Raw genomic sequence first — 18,461 nt, forward strand, 5'->3', positions numbered from 1 at the left:
CGTCTTCGTTGAATGCACTAGGCGATAGGTATTACCAATATTCTGTCTCTGTCTGACTCTATCTCCGCTTCTGTCATTTTCCACTAATTATAGTCGGTGCCTGCATGTGTCATCTCCCTTCTCTCTCTCTCTCTCTCTCTCTCTCTCTCTCTCTCTCTCTCTCTCTCTCTCTCTCTCTCTCTCTCTCTCACAAATAAATATAATTTCATGATTTAGATGCTCACCAAGCAGGTTAAAAAAACAGAGGCACACACCGTTTGAGGTTACAAGTCATCAAAAATATTGATATAGTCTTTAATTGGGAAACAAGTAAACAATTCACAAAATTGATAAGTTTAGTATATGAGTAAGATTACTATTGAAATAGCTATAGATCCCTTGGGTGAGCCAACATTGCATGTCTACGCTGGTCTTTTGGACACGTGAGGATCGACAGGTACTGGGGGATACCGTGTGCCACAAACTAGAGATAACAAGACTTGTTTTATAATCTCTTTAGGCGAGAATATTCGAGCTTTTAATCGAAATTACGTAGACAATGGCCCTGCCTGCCTTCGAACTGATGAAATATACATTTTCTAAGCGTCGATCGAATATTCATAATAAAGTACAATTACGTTTACGACCGACATCAGAGACGCGGGAAATAATGCAATTCTTAAAACGATAATTGTAGACTTTTCTGTTTGATTTTGTTCATAATATCTTTACATCAAAATGTAACCATTGTAATTGTTATAAAAATATCATTATGATCTTCGATTTATGTTGTACATTTATACACTATGTTCAGAGACTAATTTTGTTAGACGGTCATTTTTTTTTATTTTTAAGGTACTATCTTGACTAAAAATAATGGCAATGTCTGTTGGCCCCCAGACTCCTCTCGATATGCAAATTTGTATAGAAAGAGACGCATTGCATGTCATGCGCAGATCAGGCCGATTACTCTGACGAACACGCAGTAAGGGTATAATAGCTTCTCATTCAAGCGCACTGTAAACCCATCGATGTCATATTTACATACGTGCGGATACGAAAACAATGAAGTATTGATTTTATAAAAACGCAAAATTATGCTTCAAGCAAGAGTTTACATGAAAAATTTCATTATAGACAGCCGGAGATTCCTCTTCTGCCTTTGAAAATTACCAAACTGGATAAAAATAAAAAATTATCGTGACGTAGATATCTTATATGGCGCAATCTTTGCATGTCTTAGTTTCTCAAATTTCCCGTGCGTGTGCTGCCGCGCTCAATGTTGATATCCGTGTTGTTTGTTCGTAAGATGAAAACAGTTAACCGGTGACATATTGCTGAATATTCAAGTCTCTCAGCAAACAAGATGAAAGGCTTCGAGGCATTTCGTCATCAGCGACCATCAACTTTAGCAAGTTCCGGCAAAAGATTTGATGCACATCAATAGTGTAATAATTTAAACAATGAACATGGTTTCCACGTAACTGCGGTGTTGAAGAAATCTGTACAGACTGACGAGTGTCCGTGTATACACAGAGAGTCAACTGAAGACTCCGTATCCTATATAAACAGTATTTGAAAATTTGGCGATACATTATGTACGAGGTTTAAATCCCATTCAAAAATCCGAATTATTAGTTCAACTGACGAATAGGATCGTTGTAAAAGCGAAGTACCCACCCGCATATGGCGGACTGATCAGGCATGTCTAATGTTCCAATCGAACTGTTAGTTCAGAGTTAAACCGCGCCCTCGTGCCACGGGTTTTCCCGCCATGATATAGTGTCGTTCACTTGCTACCGATACGTGGATCGTTTGCAAGAAATGTATCCCAGACTGTTTTCGTTCTGTATTGGTTCGATATTTTAATTTTTTCTCTCTTTCCGACATTTCGCCTGATCGTCCTGTATTCTGCTCAAAGTGACATATCCTTACCTGTGGGCCTCAGTCTGCGAGACGATAGGCGATGAAACAACATTGAGTTATCCGTCGACGACAGGCTTACGCTTTCACCCGTTAGACGCCTAGCCAAGTGCAACTTTCCGCGTCTGCCTCGCCGCCTATTGCAACAACACCAGATGATTTGTTTGAAGGCATTGTTGAAGTCTTTGCTAAACATAGCGTAGATTACTGGGTTAATCGCTGAATTGCAATATCCGAGCCAGAAAAATATTTTGAAAAGAATATCAGGCGTGCAATCAAGGCAGAAGGCGCCGAGCAAGTACACAGTGAAGAAAGGCATCCAACAAAATATGAAAGCACCCACGATGATGGCCAGCGTTTTGGCTGCTCTTGTCTCGTTATTCAGCCTCTTGAGATGCTCGGTAATCCTGGTACTGGACTTCCTTCGAGATTTCTCACATGCATTGAGATGGTTGTGGTGGTGGTGGTGGTGGTGGTGATGATGATGGTGGTGGTGATTGCAATCGTGCGAGTTGCTGTGATACGTGGCGTTGGCTCGGCTCCTCTTCTGGCATCTGGTGTATGGGCCAGTGCGACTCGAATATCCGTTTCTCACCGGTTTTTGATAATGGTTGCAATTGGCGGCCTTCGTTCGGGTCGAGTTCCCGCGATGGATGCGCAAAACCATCGAGGAGCGAAGCGCGCTGTCCTGGCCGGACGAACACGCGCCTTTGGTGAGCTTGTAGCCGCGTTTATTGCTCCGGTAGGCTTCGCTGGCTTCCCTGTATATCCGCCAGTAGAGAAACAACATAATGAAAGTCGGAATAAAAAAAGACCCCATCGCGGAGTAAACGATGTAGCTCGGCTCAGAAGTTAGAGTACATTGCAACTCCCTGTACGTGTTGTCCAGAATACCATCGCCACATGACTCGTTCAATCTACGATAAGTAATATTGCTCGGGGGTAGCGACGCTGCATACTGCTCGCTGATGCCGGCAAACGCTTCCGAAAAAGTTCCGAACTCCGAAATGTTTAACACTCTGTAGCTGGCTACGGCACGCAGGTCATTTTGTAGGCTCTGTAGCATGTCTACATCATAGGAATCGTTGTAAGTGTAGTTTAATCCGTCAAAATCGTCGTCGTAATCGTTGACCATCTCCGCCAGAATGTTCCTATCTCTCTCGTTCCATCCGACTAAAGGCGGGAAGCTGATTACAAACGCCACAATCCACAGCGTGGCAATGAGCATCTTGGCTCTGCAAGGCGACATAATATTGTTGTATGTCATAGGTCTGGTAATAGCTATGTATCTGTCTAAACTGATGGCACACAGGTTCAAAATAGACGCCGTGCAGACAAGTACGTCCACCGCCAGCCACACGACGCACCAGGTTTCGCCGAATATCCAATAGGACAGTAGCTCAAGGCTCGCCGAAAAGGGCAGCACAGATATGCCCAACATCAGGTCAGCCATGGCTAAGGAGACGATGAAGTGGTTGGTGACGGTGCGCAATTTCCGCGATATCGTGACGGCAAGAATCACCAGCACGTTCCCACATATTACTGTCAAGTTAATAGCCCCTAGTGCTATCGTTTCCAGCACAAATGTCATATTGTAGAGCTCCGAGTCAGTCAGATTCATGCCTCCTTCGTCGGTGCCGTTCAAAACGGTTCGGCAAGACATGGTTATGGTGGTCTAATCTGTCATTTGACGTCGTCTTGGAAACGGGATAGTCGCGAGGTAGACCTTCCACGGCAGCAGGGAGAAAGTAGAACTTCGCTCCCTCAGAGAATCCTGTGAGACCACAACAAGAAATTCTTATTTCAAAAGATGTTTCTGTGCCGCAAAGCTGACAGTGTGACTGCAATTGAATCAAAGACACGGTAACCGTACACCTTCTTCGACGCTTTCGAAAGACAGTTTTATTTATTCTGAGAACAAACTTGACACTGGCACCGACTCTCCTTACATGACTGTCAAAGCTGCATGAAAGCAAGATTGAGATTCAAAGTGCCATGTAAAAAAGCCGCGTTTGTGAGTGCATCAACTGATGCTATTGCACTTTGGTGTGTCATCTGAGGGAAAGCTTACCACGGGAATCTCTGCTGTCCGAGTCTATATACCACGATGAGAACTTTTGACTGATCCGCACTGAAGCCGAAACGCACCGTTCGCTGCAACCTGAGCTCACCCATGCTACGATGAGAGGAAAATGATTAACGGTGGATTTTTATTTTTCGTCTCGTTTAATCCACATCTGAGTCCCTTGTAGCGTTTGAAACGTCGCTATTCCTCGATGAAGACATACGCAAGTGTAGTCCGCCAATCCTGCACAGCTTCGTTAATCCTCAGTTTCTACAGCGACTGCGGAAAAAAAAGTGAAAACGTATCGACTATTACTGTTCAAGTCCCACATCCTCTCCGCTAAAGCAGACTGTACACAATGCAACAAAGTAGTCCGGCTGCGTCGACGAAAAAATTCGAGGCCCCCTAGCTACACGCAAAATCCTTTCACATGCAATTGACGCAGAAGCTGCTGGCATGGCAGGCTCTGCGCATGACGGTTCTCGTCGCTAATTCAGCATATTGAAATTGTGATACATGCATATCAGTGACTTCTACCGGGAATGTATTAAAACAACATGAAATAGCAAAAAGGAAGACGCATGAAAACGGCACAAACAAACGACAGTGTGAATATATCAGTCATTATTTAACAGAAACGTCGAAATGGAGACACCCCTGACATTTGTACTGGTTAAAGTTTAATAAGGCTACGTTACTTTAAATCACCGTACACTGTATCTATGACCGTATATATATAAACGGACAGGAGAAAAACGGGTCACTTTTACATAATTTTTACGCTTTATTTTCGAGGCCATGAGTTAATATTTCATAGAGGTCGGTATTAACTTATCATGACAAAAGTAAATACCGAAATCTTCTACACAGTCAAAATTTCAGTTGATTTTAGATATAAACTGATAATTTAACGAACAGACGATGTAAAGATAATTAGCAAAATAGACATACGCTGTAAGCATCTCTGATATGTGCTAAAACGTCCCTGTGGATCGCTTTAATTTATTGAAAATTAGTAAAAAATGCAATTCGCGATAATTGAATGATCAAACAATAGCGCCGACTACAGCTTGACATTGTAGTATCCCTGCATGTTAAATGTTTATACCAGCAAGTTTTGTTGTCTTCTTTATGCCAAGACTCCTTGCGACAGGCACTGTAAAGTGTAAGGCAAGAACCAAGAATCTCTGACAGAAAGCGCGCCAAAAGATGAAGTATATTTTTCAAAAGTTGTAGTTATTTCCAGCATCATACTTTTAACGTCCATTGACTAGATTGAAGTGGAAGGTTAGGAAATTGTGCGAACAGACTGGTACTATCATCGACATCAGGTGTCACATTTTTTATTCTCCCTTGATCAATTTTATCGCCAATTTTTGTAGGAATTGATACCCACAGACAGCTTTAGTTCCTGGCCTATGCAAATCATTTAGCTAATTATCCTTTTTAATCTCTCCGTTAAGTATCTATCAAGAAGTGTACAAGGCGACTTTCGACGAGTGTTTTAACTTTTTAATCTTCATCGCCAACAAAAAATCCAATGGGAATACCTAAAGTTAGTTTTCTTCCATCTTCATTTCGTGATCAGTAATTTTTTTAAATTCTGTAAGACCTACAATCTCATGTAAAAACACTGCTGCTCGATTTTGTCTGTTCCGATGTGGAAAAAAATACCATGCCAGGTATGTGTTGTTTACATCTCGGAGGCTAAGACAGCTGATTGGAGAAGGCTCTAAATCAAGAGGTCTGAAATATTTACATTATAGCTTCTAATGTACAACAAAGGTTTTTGTATAAAGCCGGTCAAAATCTACAAACCACGCTTGGCATGTATTTCTGGAAGCGTCGATTTCAATGTACTGCAAACGTCTGCGAAACGGTCAGTGGAGACAGCGTGTAAGTTGGCATGTATCTGATCATTCAGACATCTTGTCAATAAATCGGTAAACAGACAGACTCTACAGTGGACAACCGACGCAGAACAAGATAATAGCCCATCTTTTGTTTACAATGTCAGCATTGAATTCTATGTACAAAACGCATTGATTTTCTCCGATTATAAGTAAACATTCACTTGTGATTTATAGGAAAGTAAAACTACATCTCTTCGGAGAACGTCGGTCACATCCACAATTTATTGTAGCACAACTCTCGAGGGGGCACCTGCTTGTCTTTAAAATGGAATATTTTCTCAAAATATTCACAGAGTTTGACAACTTGAAGAAAGGCATGTCTTACTAATGCATATTTAAGTTTCCTAATCGGTGCTAAAAGCCTTAGCTATCGGCTAAAGTCCTTACCGTACTCCGCAGTAGGATAAAATAGACCTTTCAGGAATTTTCGGATCAATTTTATAAGGCAGAGATAGGCAATGAAAAGATGCTGTAAAGATCAAGACACAATATCTCGAATGTCTGTGAGGTTTTCCCAGGGATGGAATGCGTTCTGAATGTGTTGTTGGAAGAATAAATTTCCTTTGATTTGGCCGAGTTGCAAGAGATAAACGGACCATCACTGTGCTGGCGGGAAAATCAGTCGGGAGATCTCCGCTTTTGAGCTAGCGCTGCCCGTTTGGCAAAAGGGGAAGGTAGATCGAATCTGTTGGAAAGACACTGATTTGTTTTGATATCGGAACCTTCAGTTCTCGTGTAATAGTTAAAGATCTGTATCTCAAGTCGATGCTTCCATCGGCCTCGAACTCTGCTCGAGCTCGACGTCGAGAGGCGGTAAAATAGACGTTTTTAGAGAGTGAAGCCGAGTGCACCGACCGGTTATTCGTCGAGGTTGTAGATATTGTACGTCGGTAAGATGCCCTCGATGCACATCCCCGATTCATGCTTTTGGCAATTTTAGCATTGACATTTCATAAAGTGCAGAGGAAGGAATAGCATTAACATTTAGGTGAAAAGAAAAAAAAACCGCGGCTAGTCTTTGGAAATAGTTCGAGGAAGCATATATATCAGCACAAGTCACGATGTCTTTATGTTTTATTCTGTTAAAATCAGTTCACTCGAGAACTGACGACGTTACTGTCGCTTCAGCCAAATGGAATCATTCTTATGTCGGTCATTAGAGCAAGGCTGTGTGGCTTGTATTATTTCTTTAAGTAAATGTTTAAGGTAAAATATCTGTTCACTTCAAAATGGTGAACAGAAACATGTTATTTCTATAGATTATAAAATGTATGTGACTTTTTACATGCGGAACGCTATTAGCTTCCTCCTAATGGAAGAATGGAAGAAAGAAATATCTCAACTTGTTTTGATATAGAGTCTGTTTTTCATGAGGAATAAATTTTGAATAATAACGGAATTAATTCCTTTTGTTGAATACGATCGGGTTTTCATTCATATATATATATATATATATATATATATATATATATATATATATATATATATATATATATATATATATATATACACACATATCATACATACATACATACATACATGTATATACATATATACATACATACATACATACATACATACATACATACATACATACATACATACATACATACATACATACATACATACATACATACATACATACATACATACATACATACATACATACATACATACATACATACATACATACATACATACATACATACATACATACATACATACACAATATGTCCAATGCTTCAAGCACTCGAAGTTAATTCAAAACGCATGTTAAAATGTTTTTATTTGTCAGCATTTATTGTGAATACTTGTTTCTATTAAACCAAAGATTTTAATATATCAGGTATGCCTGAACAGCAATACTTGCTCTGGATAGAGTCTACCGTGATCTGCTGATCACGAATTCATGTTCTTTGTATTTGATTTATACTCTCTCACCAATCCCTGATTGCCATTTCCTATTTAGAACAAGAGTATACAATTGACATCAAATGTTCATATTTCGTGAAGAGATCATTTTCAGTCTTTGATTCACCTGAATGGGTCAATTGTACCTAGCGGACATACTTATTATAAAACCCTTGTAATGTGCGATGACGTACAGCACACAACACGTGATACGTCGGAATGAAGTCACCGTTTTAACAGATGGTGCACAACAAAAAGGGTAATCCGACTTTGCTTTTCGGTGCACAATGAATGGCGAGCAAAGTCCAATTCCTAACCTGCTTTTCATTGGCCTTTCATCAAATTGGATAAATGAATGCCTAGAATTTTCCTAACATCCACCAAAGGAAAAAAAATCGGAAAGTAAACGCCGACGCTAGGGTTAATCCCCATCGATCACAAACCAGTATCGTATCGGCCGGGCGTGCTAAACGATCAGAAGGCAAGCATGGGGAAGATGATTATTTTCCCTACAGATGTCAAAGGTCAAATTATTGCAAGCCCGTGACGCCGACAAGTGGATGCTTAGAGTATTACCGAATGTGCATTATGCAAAACTAAATTACGTTAAAGAAAGAAGTGTAAAGATACCTACATACGCCATTACGAAAATAAAACGCCCATGACGCATGTGCGAATGGCAAATCACAAAGGAGGGCAACATGGCACGAAACCACAACTTATTTCTCGAGTTTCGTTTCCCTCGAAAAATACAAAGAGGAGAGGTCGTTCCTACAATATACCGGATGTGCGTATCAAACCTAAGTACTTTACGAAGTAATAACATTTGCTGATTATACAGGTGAATAAGTCAAGCAATCTTGGAGATATAACAGTTGTTGAAATCTAGCGCGGCCATTGAAAATGTGATTTGACGCACACGGAAACTCTCTACAAACGTGCTTCAGTTTCTGTGGTATTTCTCATGACTGTGAATAGAATGCCCGACTCAATTGAGTTACATCGCGTTAAACATTTTTGGCCTAAGCGTAGGAAGGTTTATTGATAAGTCATTACACTAGCGTGTAAGTGGGCAGGTGGAAAGAACGAGCTGGTGAATGGGCCGCGCTTTCGCAATTCATTCGACCATTATCGCTTGGGCAAAGGCTCTTTTTTGATGACGCCAAGTAGATTTGCTGCTTGATAGAACTATCGCTTCCGTCGCTTCTGACATACTAGTATGTGCTAAGGACTGAATCGTTGGTAAAGGGGTGTCTTGACCGATATACGCCTCTTCAAACCAACGGCAATCGTGACAAAACTCCATGTTTCAAGGTTGGGCTGATCCACACGTACACATCAACACGTTACAGCAGTTCGATAAAACTTGCAGAAAAATCCGAGGCGTCTTCCAAAGTTGAAAACGTCGACGAAAATTTGCTCCTTGCAGAAAAAAGTTGGTTCGACAAACATGCAAGTTTCACAGAGAAATCACTTCATTAGATTACCGTCTTGGTGAGAGGGTACTCGAGGGTCGATGACGAGGGTCATGTTTCATGTAGTTCTGCTTTGTATCAGTTTGTATGTTCAATTGAGGGCCCTGGGGAAGATAAGTATCATTACTGAAGCTTACCAGGCTACCCTCGTTAAATAAGATTTTGTAAAATAAAAGAATAAAATAAACTAGCAATTGCCTGTTTCGCCACTATCACTTCATTTTCCCAGACGATGGTTTCAAACAGAAGAAAAAATTCTGAGAGAATCAGCATAGTAAATTACGCATTTTTAACATTGCTTTACATTATGAGCGGTAGATTAACAATACTGCGTTCTTCCTTCATCAACAAGCAGTGGCAAAGAGCAACACCCCGACGGTGATACTACTCGGATGTATCTTTAAGTGTGATGCCAAAAATTATATCACTGATAATATAGCAGGGATACCCCACAGAAGAAAACAGAGAACAGGCCCATTGATCCAAGTTATACGATAATATACTGTCGTCCCAAAGGGGATGTATTGGATGGACCTAACCGCAATTTACAAGAAACGACAAAAAATTGACGACATAAAAAACCTGCGGTAGACAAACGAACGGAAGCGCCCTGGCCGAAAAAATAAAAACCAGCAAAATATTGGCCAGTAGAAATTGTGCATTGATCTCTACCGCAGATCTACAAACGATGGGAAACGATGTTTGTTTGACCAGTATACCGAGATATATCTGACTGACATCAATGAACTGGTGCAACCTGTCACCTACAACGCGTCAACTAAACTATAATCCCATAAAATCTATGTTTACACGGCGACAAGCCTTGGATGGTGTAGCCATTATATGCCAATTACTCTATCGCGTTCAATTATTGACGTCATGGGAGTCTTGTGGCCACGCTTCGAAGTGACGCGGCTAGCCTTTGTGTAATTTGCCAATATATATAACAGGGACTTTTGTACATTCGACATTTATTTTGTTATTTTAAGTTTACTTCGGCTTTAAGTGAAATACATTGACCTCTTCTTAAAAGCTGTTCGGGCCAATACGGACGTTTAGAAGCATGGTCACATTACAAGAGAGACAGACAGAGAGAGACAGAGAGAGACAAACAGACAGACAGACAGACAGACAGAGACCGACAGACAGAGACAGACAGACAGACAGACATAGAGACAGACAGACAGAGAGAGAGAGAGAGAGAGAGAGAGAGAGAGAGAGAGAGAGACAGACAGACAGACAGACAGACAGACAGACAGACAGACAGACAGAGACCGACAGACCGACAGACAGACCAACCGACAGACAGACATAGAGACAGACAGACAGACAGAGACAGAGACAGAGAGAACAGAGACAGACAGACAGAGGTAGACAGACAGACAGAGGCAGACAGGCATGCAACAGGGACAGACTGACAAATAGACGGAGACAGACAGACAGATGACAAAGAAGAAAGACGGACAATTATGCTGACAAACAAGTACATAGACGGTACACGTAAAGATGGAAGCAATCATAATAGTAGAGAGAGTACTCTTCATTGTCGGCAACGATTACCTTCTGTACTCTAATGATCACGAATTGAGTCCGTGACCACTAAACGAAATCAAATCATTATTCTGTCGTCAACACCGATATATTGCATTACAGTAACAGTAGTATCTCGGTGTAATATACATACATGTCGGTGTCATGTACATAACAAATTATGTATGTTGTATTGGAGAAGACGATTAATGATAGGACTCAATCGATGGGTCAAGCATCCGTCAGAAGAAATGCCTACTTGATAGGAATGTGGTGAGTTGTTTTGATGGAGTGCGTAAAATGATAACGGTGTTTGGATGACATTTGGGTGAAATAGGGAACAACAATGACATCGATCCTCACTAGGCGTATCATTATCGTTTATCTTTATTACAACAATATTGCAATGGCAATCATCATTGTTATCACCATAATGACACAAAATATCACTCAACAGGCTTTAACTCACAATCCTTTCAAATTTTGACTTAAATTACATTACTAGGGAGCGTCGTGTATCGCTCTGAGCTGCCACATCTTGGCTCTAACATTTCGTGTGAGTAATTTTTGTTGCGGATACTCTATCCATCTCAGACCTGTGTGTGAAAGTCGCATCACTGAAATATGTGTATGTCAATTGACTGTCAATGAACTGAAAGAGTGAAGAAATATACTATATGTAGTATATTAAAGCAAGGGGCTTTTGGTCAAGAGTCATGACGACGACGCTGCAAATTTCAGTGACTTGACCTCGCTTACTCTTTACCACATGCCTTTCTATGGTCTTTCATGAACACCGAGGGACTCAACTGAAGAAGGCTGGGCCAGTGTAATTTTTTGTTAAATGACGTTTTGTTTGCTATTCATAATCAACAATTAAAAACGTGTCGGGATAAAATACACGCGAGCACATTATTTAGTCTTGGTGATCAAGACTTATGATTGTGATTTTAGAATTAGTATTTTAATCGTGAAGTCACCGATACAACTTTGCAATGAACGAGGGACGCTTCAAATGGTCAGAGCCCGGAAGATATCTGTGTTTTCAGATCATGAGATGTTGCACTTTCCCTCTGTCTGGGTAAACCAGGTGACTGAATATGCTTGGCTCAGGACAACATCATCATTGATTTTTAAAACGTAGATTTAAGGATGGCGGTGTAAGGGACTCATTTATCTGATGGTGTCATCCAAAACATCGACTACAATGCTATCCGATGAACACGATTCTAAAAATGAGTTCAAAATGTACAGAACGTTTAACAAAATGAGAATCCTACATAGGATGAAGGACGATCGCTACATCGTTACAAAACCCTATTGCTTTTTAAGAGTAGCTTGAAAGTATAGGTTACCTCCCCCTTTTACCTAATTATTTCTAGTTTATTACATCAGAACCAATGTATTACACCCAACATGGTTGAACGGCTGCTTTGATTACACACTCCGATAATGCTGGTCACATAAAAGCGATATAATCGTGCAATCATGCATCATTAACGTGTGCCAGATATGAAATTAAATACATCTGCTCATTGTGTCGACGTGATATAAAACGGTCGACCGTTCGCGGAGCGAGCATTCGAAAATAATATATTGGGTTATTCATAAGGTACTGTCGAGTATGGACAAAGTATCCGTGATGAACAGGTAGTTGAGGACAGCACGAATTCAACCCCGAGAAGAGAGATTTTTTCAGGAAAAATGACACTTCAAAGGAATGGTTTAGTAGGGTAGCGTCGTTATAGGCGTAATTATAACGTGTAAATATACACCTCACTGATGTTCAATAGCAAAGATAACATAGAAGTTGGATGCAAGTGCACGGAAAGATCATGTATGTATGTATGTATGTATGTATGTATGTATGTATGTATGTATGTATGTATGTATGTATGTATGTATGTATGTATGTATGTATGTATGTATGTATGTATGTATGTATGTATGTATGTATGTATGTATGTGTGTGTGTGTGTGTGTGTGTGTGTGTGTGTATGTATGTATGTATGTATGTATGTATGTATGTATACGTATGTATACGTATGTATGTATGTATGTATGTATGTATGTATGTATGTATGTATGTATGTATGTATGTATGTATGTATGTATGTATGTATGTATGTATGTATTATGTATGTAGTATGTAGTATGTATGTATGTATGTATGTATGTATGTATGTATGTATGTATGTATGTATGTATGTATGTATGTATGTATGTATGTATGTATGTATGTATGTATGTATGTATGTATGTATGTATGTATGTATGTATGTATGTATGTATGTATGTATGTATGTATGTATGTATGTATGTATGTATGTATGTATGTATCTATGTATGTATGTATGTATGTACTTGTGCATGTGCATATAAAATAATCACAATCATACCCATCCATAATCAAATAACACTAGTTCAAAATTCATTATACATAGTCAATTGTTATAAACATAGACAAATACAGCACAGAACAGACAGCAAAGCACCGGTACACACAACAAAGTCAAATTCATTATACATAGTCAATTGTTATAAACATAGACAAAAACAGCACAGAACAGACAGCAAAGCACCGGTACACACAACAAAGTCAAATTTGTGAAAGAAAGACATATGGATCTCTGGCAAAAAGACCAAGAAGTGATGTCAGGTGTCTCAAAAATGGTAAGCGCCATATATCAATATATAAGTCAAATAGGTAGTGGTCACCAACGAATATCACTTATGCCACTGAAATATGGTTTAGGTAGCCAGGTTGCTAACCAGATATGAACTGAAAATGCTCACGTGTTTCACAATATATTGAAGTTATGTGTAAATTTGAACCTTTGCCACATGTTTGCAACTGCATTGAAATTATTATTATCAACATAATGAACAATAATCACCGCCGATTAATTCTAAAAGGTCATGAAGTATACAAATATGTAATTAGCTGAAATAAAAATATTTAAGTTATTTGACTGCTCTTATTGTATCACCAATTTATATAGCAAGTGTAATTACCGTTGACCAAGTCCTTCAGGCCATATATGCCGAGCTTTGAAAGCTCATTAGATGTGCATATTATAAATTAGGTGACATGAAAATGTGAAATGACTTTCGATTTGTTTTAACCTAGTACCTGGTATAATCATCAATGTACATAGCATGTTTTGCCAACTTTGATCAAGTAAATCCCGGTATATATCCCTAATAAGCAAAGTTCATTAAATATGTAAATTAGGAATTAGCTTAAGTAAAAATGCTTAATGATTGTCAATAATGTTGTATCATGTTATCTGCAATATGTGTAGCAAATTTTGTCAACTTTGGTCAAGTCAATTCAGATATATATCTCTAATTAGGAAAGATCATTAAATATGCAAATTAGTAATTGGCTAAAGAGAAAATGCTCAATGACTTTCAATAATATTGTATTATAGTGTCTTTAATGTACATAGCAAGTTTCATCAATTTTGATCAAGTCAAGTCAGATAAATATCACTAATTATGGAAATTCATTTCATATTCAAATTAGGTTTTGGCTGAAGTAAAAATGTCTTTTGACTATCACAGTATCTTTGATGTATATAGCAAGTTTCAACGACTACAATCAAGTTAATTCAGATATATATTCCTAATTGGGAAAGTTCATTAAATATGCAAATTCGGAATTGGCTTAAGTAAAAATGCTTAATGACTTTCGAAAATGTTGTATCATAGTGGCTTCAATACATGTAGCAAGTTTCATCAACTTTGGTCCAGTCATTTCATATATATCCCTAATTAACAAAGTTCATGAAATATGCAAATTAGGAATTGGCTGAAGTTAAAACGCTTAATGACTTTCAATAATGTTAAATCATATTATCTTTAATAGACATAGCGAGTTTGGTTAATTTTGATCGAGTCAAATCAGACATATATCCCTACTTAGGAAAGTTCATTGAATATGAAAATTAGCATTTATCTTTCATGTAACCCCTTAATGGTTCCCACTGCTGATATATCTTGGTGTTTGTAGCAAATCTCATCAAATTGTGTGTAGTCGTTTTTAATGTATATCCGTTTTTTCTAAAATCACTAATTATGCAAATGAGCAAAAAGTATGCAAGCCACACCCACCAAAAACTTGCCATTTGCTAACTGAATATATGTACCAGATTTGATTCTGATCTGATAAGCCGTTTTTGAGATATCGGACCAACAGACAGACAGACAGACGGACAGACAGACAGACAGACAGACAGACAGACAGACAGACAGACAGACAGACAGACAGACATCGCTATGACATAAGCTCACGTGCGTAAACACGTGAGCAAAAAATGACGAAATACTCGGTGAAAATAATGCAAAAACATGCGTACATACATACGTCGTTACATACGTACATACATACATGAGCTCCATTCAGAACAGCACAAGATGACTTAGGTCATTGCCCGTGTTACAGTTTGAGACACAAATCAACATTTCCGTTCCTTTTTAGCACAGAAAACTTGGAAATGCTCTGATCGTGATGTCAACCAAATAGATACAAAAGCAGTATTTCTCAAACGTCTATTGTCTGAAACTGTTCGGTTGATATAAATATTCCATGTTTAAGTTTTTCTGACGCAATACCTCAAAGTGGAGATCAGAGGAAAGATTTTGTTACACTATATTGCTGATAGGGATAAAGATGACCTTTTCAGAAATATGATTGAAACCGGATGAACTGGCAAAGTAACACTTTACTGGAAAGCGAGTCCAAACAAGTGTCAAGGTTGCCCGGTGACATGTTATTTTCAAGACAACGCCTTTGGGCAGACACGCCGCTGAAAGCGACTATCAATTATATAAACTCTCCACAAACATCCTTCCTCACGGCAGTTAATGAATATTCTGTGCGTGTTACATTCACCCACGTGCCGCTTAGCTCCCGGAAACAATTCTGTCATCCTTGAGTTATGAATATGTTTGGACGTCTTTATTATTTTTGTGTTTTTAGAAGGTTTGTACTAATGAAGAATTTTAATCTACTGATTGCTTATTAAACGGTTTATGGTATGTCACCAAGGCTGGTCTGCTCAACGCTCAAAGGTTATAAAGTCTCTCTGCGAAAACACACCTAGAGGTTTGTGCCATGCGTGACTTTGTGACATTCTTACTGATGAAAATATTTGTACCGAGGTTTCTCTTATTTGTAGCTTCCGGTCCCATCAATGTAAGGCAATAATCTGCTCGAAGTTCGGAGATAGTGAAACAGTACACAGACAAACCGGGGTGTCAAGCAAGCGATCAATGGGGCCATCTGCACCAGTTTGTAATCAGTTTTACTTTGAAAAAGTTAACTTTTGCTCATGCTTTACTATAGTAAAGTTATAGGACCTTCAAACAATAACTCATACTATCACGAATGAAAATTATGGGTCGCAAAAGAAAAGTTTTGATTCCAGATAAGCGCATTACAAATAACGTCACATTTCAAAAATTGGCCAGAATAAGGGAAAGGTTTCAGGAAAACATGTCGGTGAAAACATTAGCCTTCATGTTTCTAAATGTTTAAAAATGAGTTCGTAAAATCTTTCGATCGAACATATTGTTATAGTTTTAGAGTCAAATAATATCTAACCTCTGGACGAATTCTCACGGGCGTGTTTGATTTGTAAAGGGAGGGGCATATAAAAATTATTGCAATTTGCACTAAATCGTGTTGCATAGGCAATGACATACATCCCCATAAGGGAATATATATGCTTGAAAAAGCGTTAGGACATAGTAACTTTCGACACTGTAAAGTTACTCGATTTTTTAAGAAGCAGCTGACTCCCAATACTGGACTCATTTCAGCCTGGGCGTTTTTGCTGTCGCAACGCACCGCTAGAGCCATTATCTACGACAGTTACAAGTTACACTGCCGGCGATTACATATGAATTTGAACGGAATTACACGTCGCCGAAATTGTTCTGACAGACGACAGTTACCAGATGCTATCCCAGATTTCTACATATTCCCCTTCGTGTATTTCATTTTCAAGAATTTACAACGTAACGTGCGTCATCAAATACCGAGAGGCTGTGGATATATACAGTCAGCTGTTTCTTATCTTGCCCAGTCAAAAAATAATCGGATTTCCCCATCGTGCCAAAATACATATCCATGGCTGCTCCAACTCGAAATTAACATTCATTGCTGGTAGACATTGTGCACCATAAAGGAGAAATCGCATGGCGTCTTCGTGATTTAGGATATGTTAGATAAGAGTATCGTATCATTTTGGGAACCCTTAAATTACGGCATGTGCCACTTTAACTGCAATTTGAACCCAATAAATTTGCATGGCAAAATGAAGAAACCAGATCGCAAAGCCGAATCAATAATGATATTTCTTAGGCTATAGTCTGATCGATAAAGTTTTCTAAAGGGTTGCTTATACATTAATGCTTTGTATGCAAGAAAAAATGCTTTAATCACCCATGATAGGATTTATGATGGGCTCAATTCCCCAAGGACAAGTTCTTTAACAATGTTACCTGGATATTTTCTATGTCCTCTCTTATCTCTAGTTCGCATTGTTCGTGTATTTCAAAAGCAATACAACTTCAAGGTAAATGATCAGCAAATCCCAAAAATGTGGATTATTGATACTGTTTATCTCGAAAGAATCTTCTGAGAAAGGTTTTAATTCCAGTCTTTTCATTTTAAAAACAAAGTAAATTTGGGTTGTCGGAATTGGAAAAATACACGATATATGTTGACGGTTGTTGATTGATAATATCAAGATAAAAGGAATGACCGAAATCTGGATTGATCGAAGACTATGTTCAGAAAAGTTCTGATAGACAGAGAATGGCATGTTGGGTAATCTTAACGAATGTCGTCGGGAAACACTTATTTTCTCCTGTGTGTGAGTAGCCGTACATTCAGCTCTATTCAACCTGCAGTTGAAAAAAGATATCTTGACTATTGTGGATTCGTACTTATTAATGTCGACGACATGAGCATTGAATTGAACAAGCATTAAGTACTATGTATATGGCAAAAGTGTCGGTGCTTCACCTCGAATTTGATTCAATAATGCAATTTAAATTTCAATTTCAATAGACATTCCTTCATCTATCACAGGTCTTTATTCAGTAATCCAAGGCCTTTTGCCCATTATACCATCAAAATTCCAAGTGGACAGTTGATAGGAAAACTTGTCGATTTAAAAAAATTCAGTTACATGTCTTTGCTCTCTTTTCTCAGTTTCATTCCATGAATTGTATACACTGCTATTCATCTAGGTACCGACGTCATCTGTTGTCATGAATCAGTGTGTTTCCTAACAGGTGGTGGATTAAAATACATATCTGGAAGATATTTCTCTCTAACACTAAAAAAGGATGAAAAATTTACAGGAAAGTTAAATTCGACTTCAACTTCAATGTTGTCGCATCGCACAATAAGCAAATTATCCGATTTCTTTCAATGCCATGTTTTCTATCTGTTTCATTTCTTAAAAGGTGTGAGGAACAGCGAGAGTGTGCATGTGTAGAATAAGAGTGATTTAAACAAACAACAACTACGTTTCCCTTTCAAGAGAACTGTTGCATTCCGTATAACATGCCAACTTATTAAGCGTAGAGATCACGCTGTACCATTCACTAGGAAAATAACTTTAACAATTTGTAATAAAAAATTCATAA

The 18,461-nt window shown here is 38.6% G+C and overlaps 1 protein-coding gene across 3 annotated transcripts in view; it reads right to left on the bottom strand.

Moving 5' to 3' along the window:
- Positions 1–259: 259 nt before the first annotated feature.
- Positions 260–18,461, bottom strand: part of LOC139120297 (probable G-protein coupled receptor No9) — a 58,718-nt gene continuing 40,516 nt past the window's right edge. For 2 of the 3 annotated variants that reach the window (XM_070684621.1, XM_070684622.1), the window contains 2 exons: positions 3,974–4,246; positions 260–3,676 (listed from right to left, as the gene is read on the bottom strand). In XM_070684621.1, the coding sequence (XP_070540722.1) occupies positions 1,895–3,565 (1,671 nt within the window). In that variant the 5' untranslated portion in view covers positions 3,566–3,676; positions 3,974–4,246 and the 3' untranslated portion in view covers positions 260–1,894. Of the gene's footprint in view, positions 4,247–18,461 lie in introns of all 3 variants that reach the window. The other variant, XM_070684620.1, reaches the window with a different exon arrangement.

This window comes from Ptychodera flava, chromosome 20 (genome assembly GCF_041260155.1).
Source record: "Ptychodera flava strain L36383 chromosome 20, AS_Pfla_20210202, whole genome shotgun sequence".
Classification (NCBI taxonomy): domain Eukaryota; kingdom Metazoa; phylum Hemichordata; class Enteropneusta; family Ptychoderidae; genus Ptychodera; species Ptychodera flava.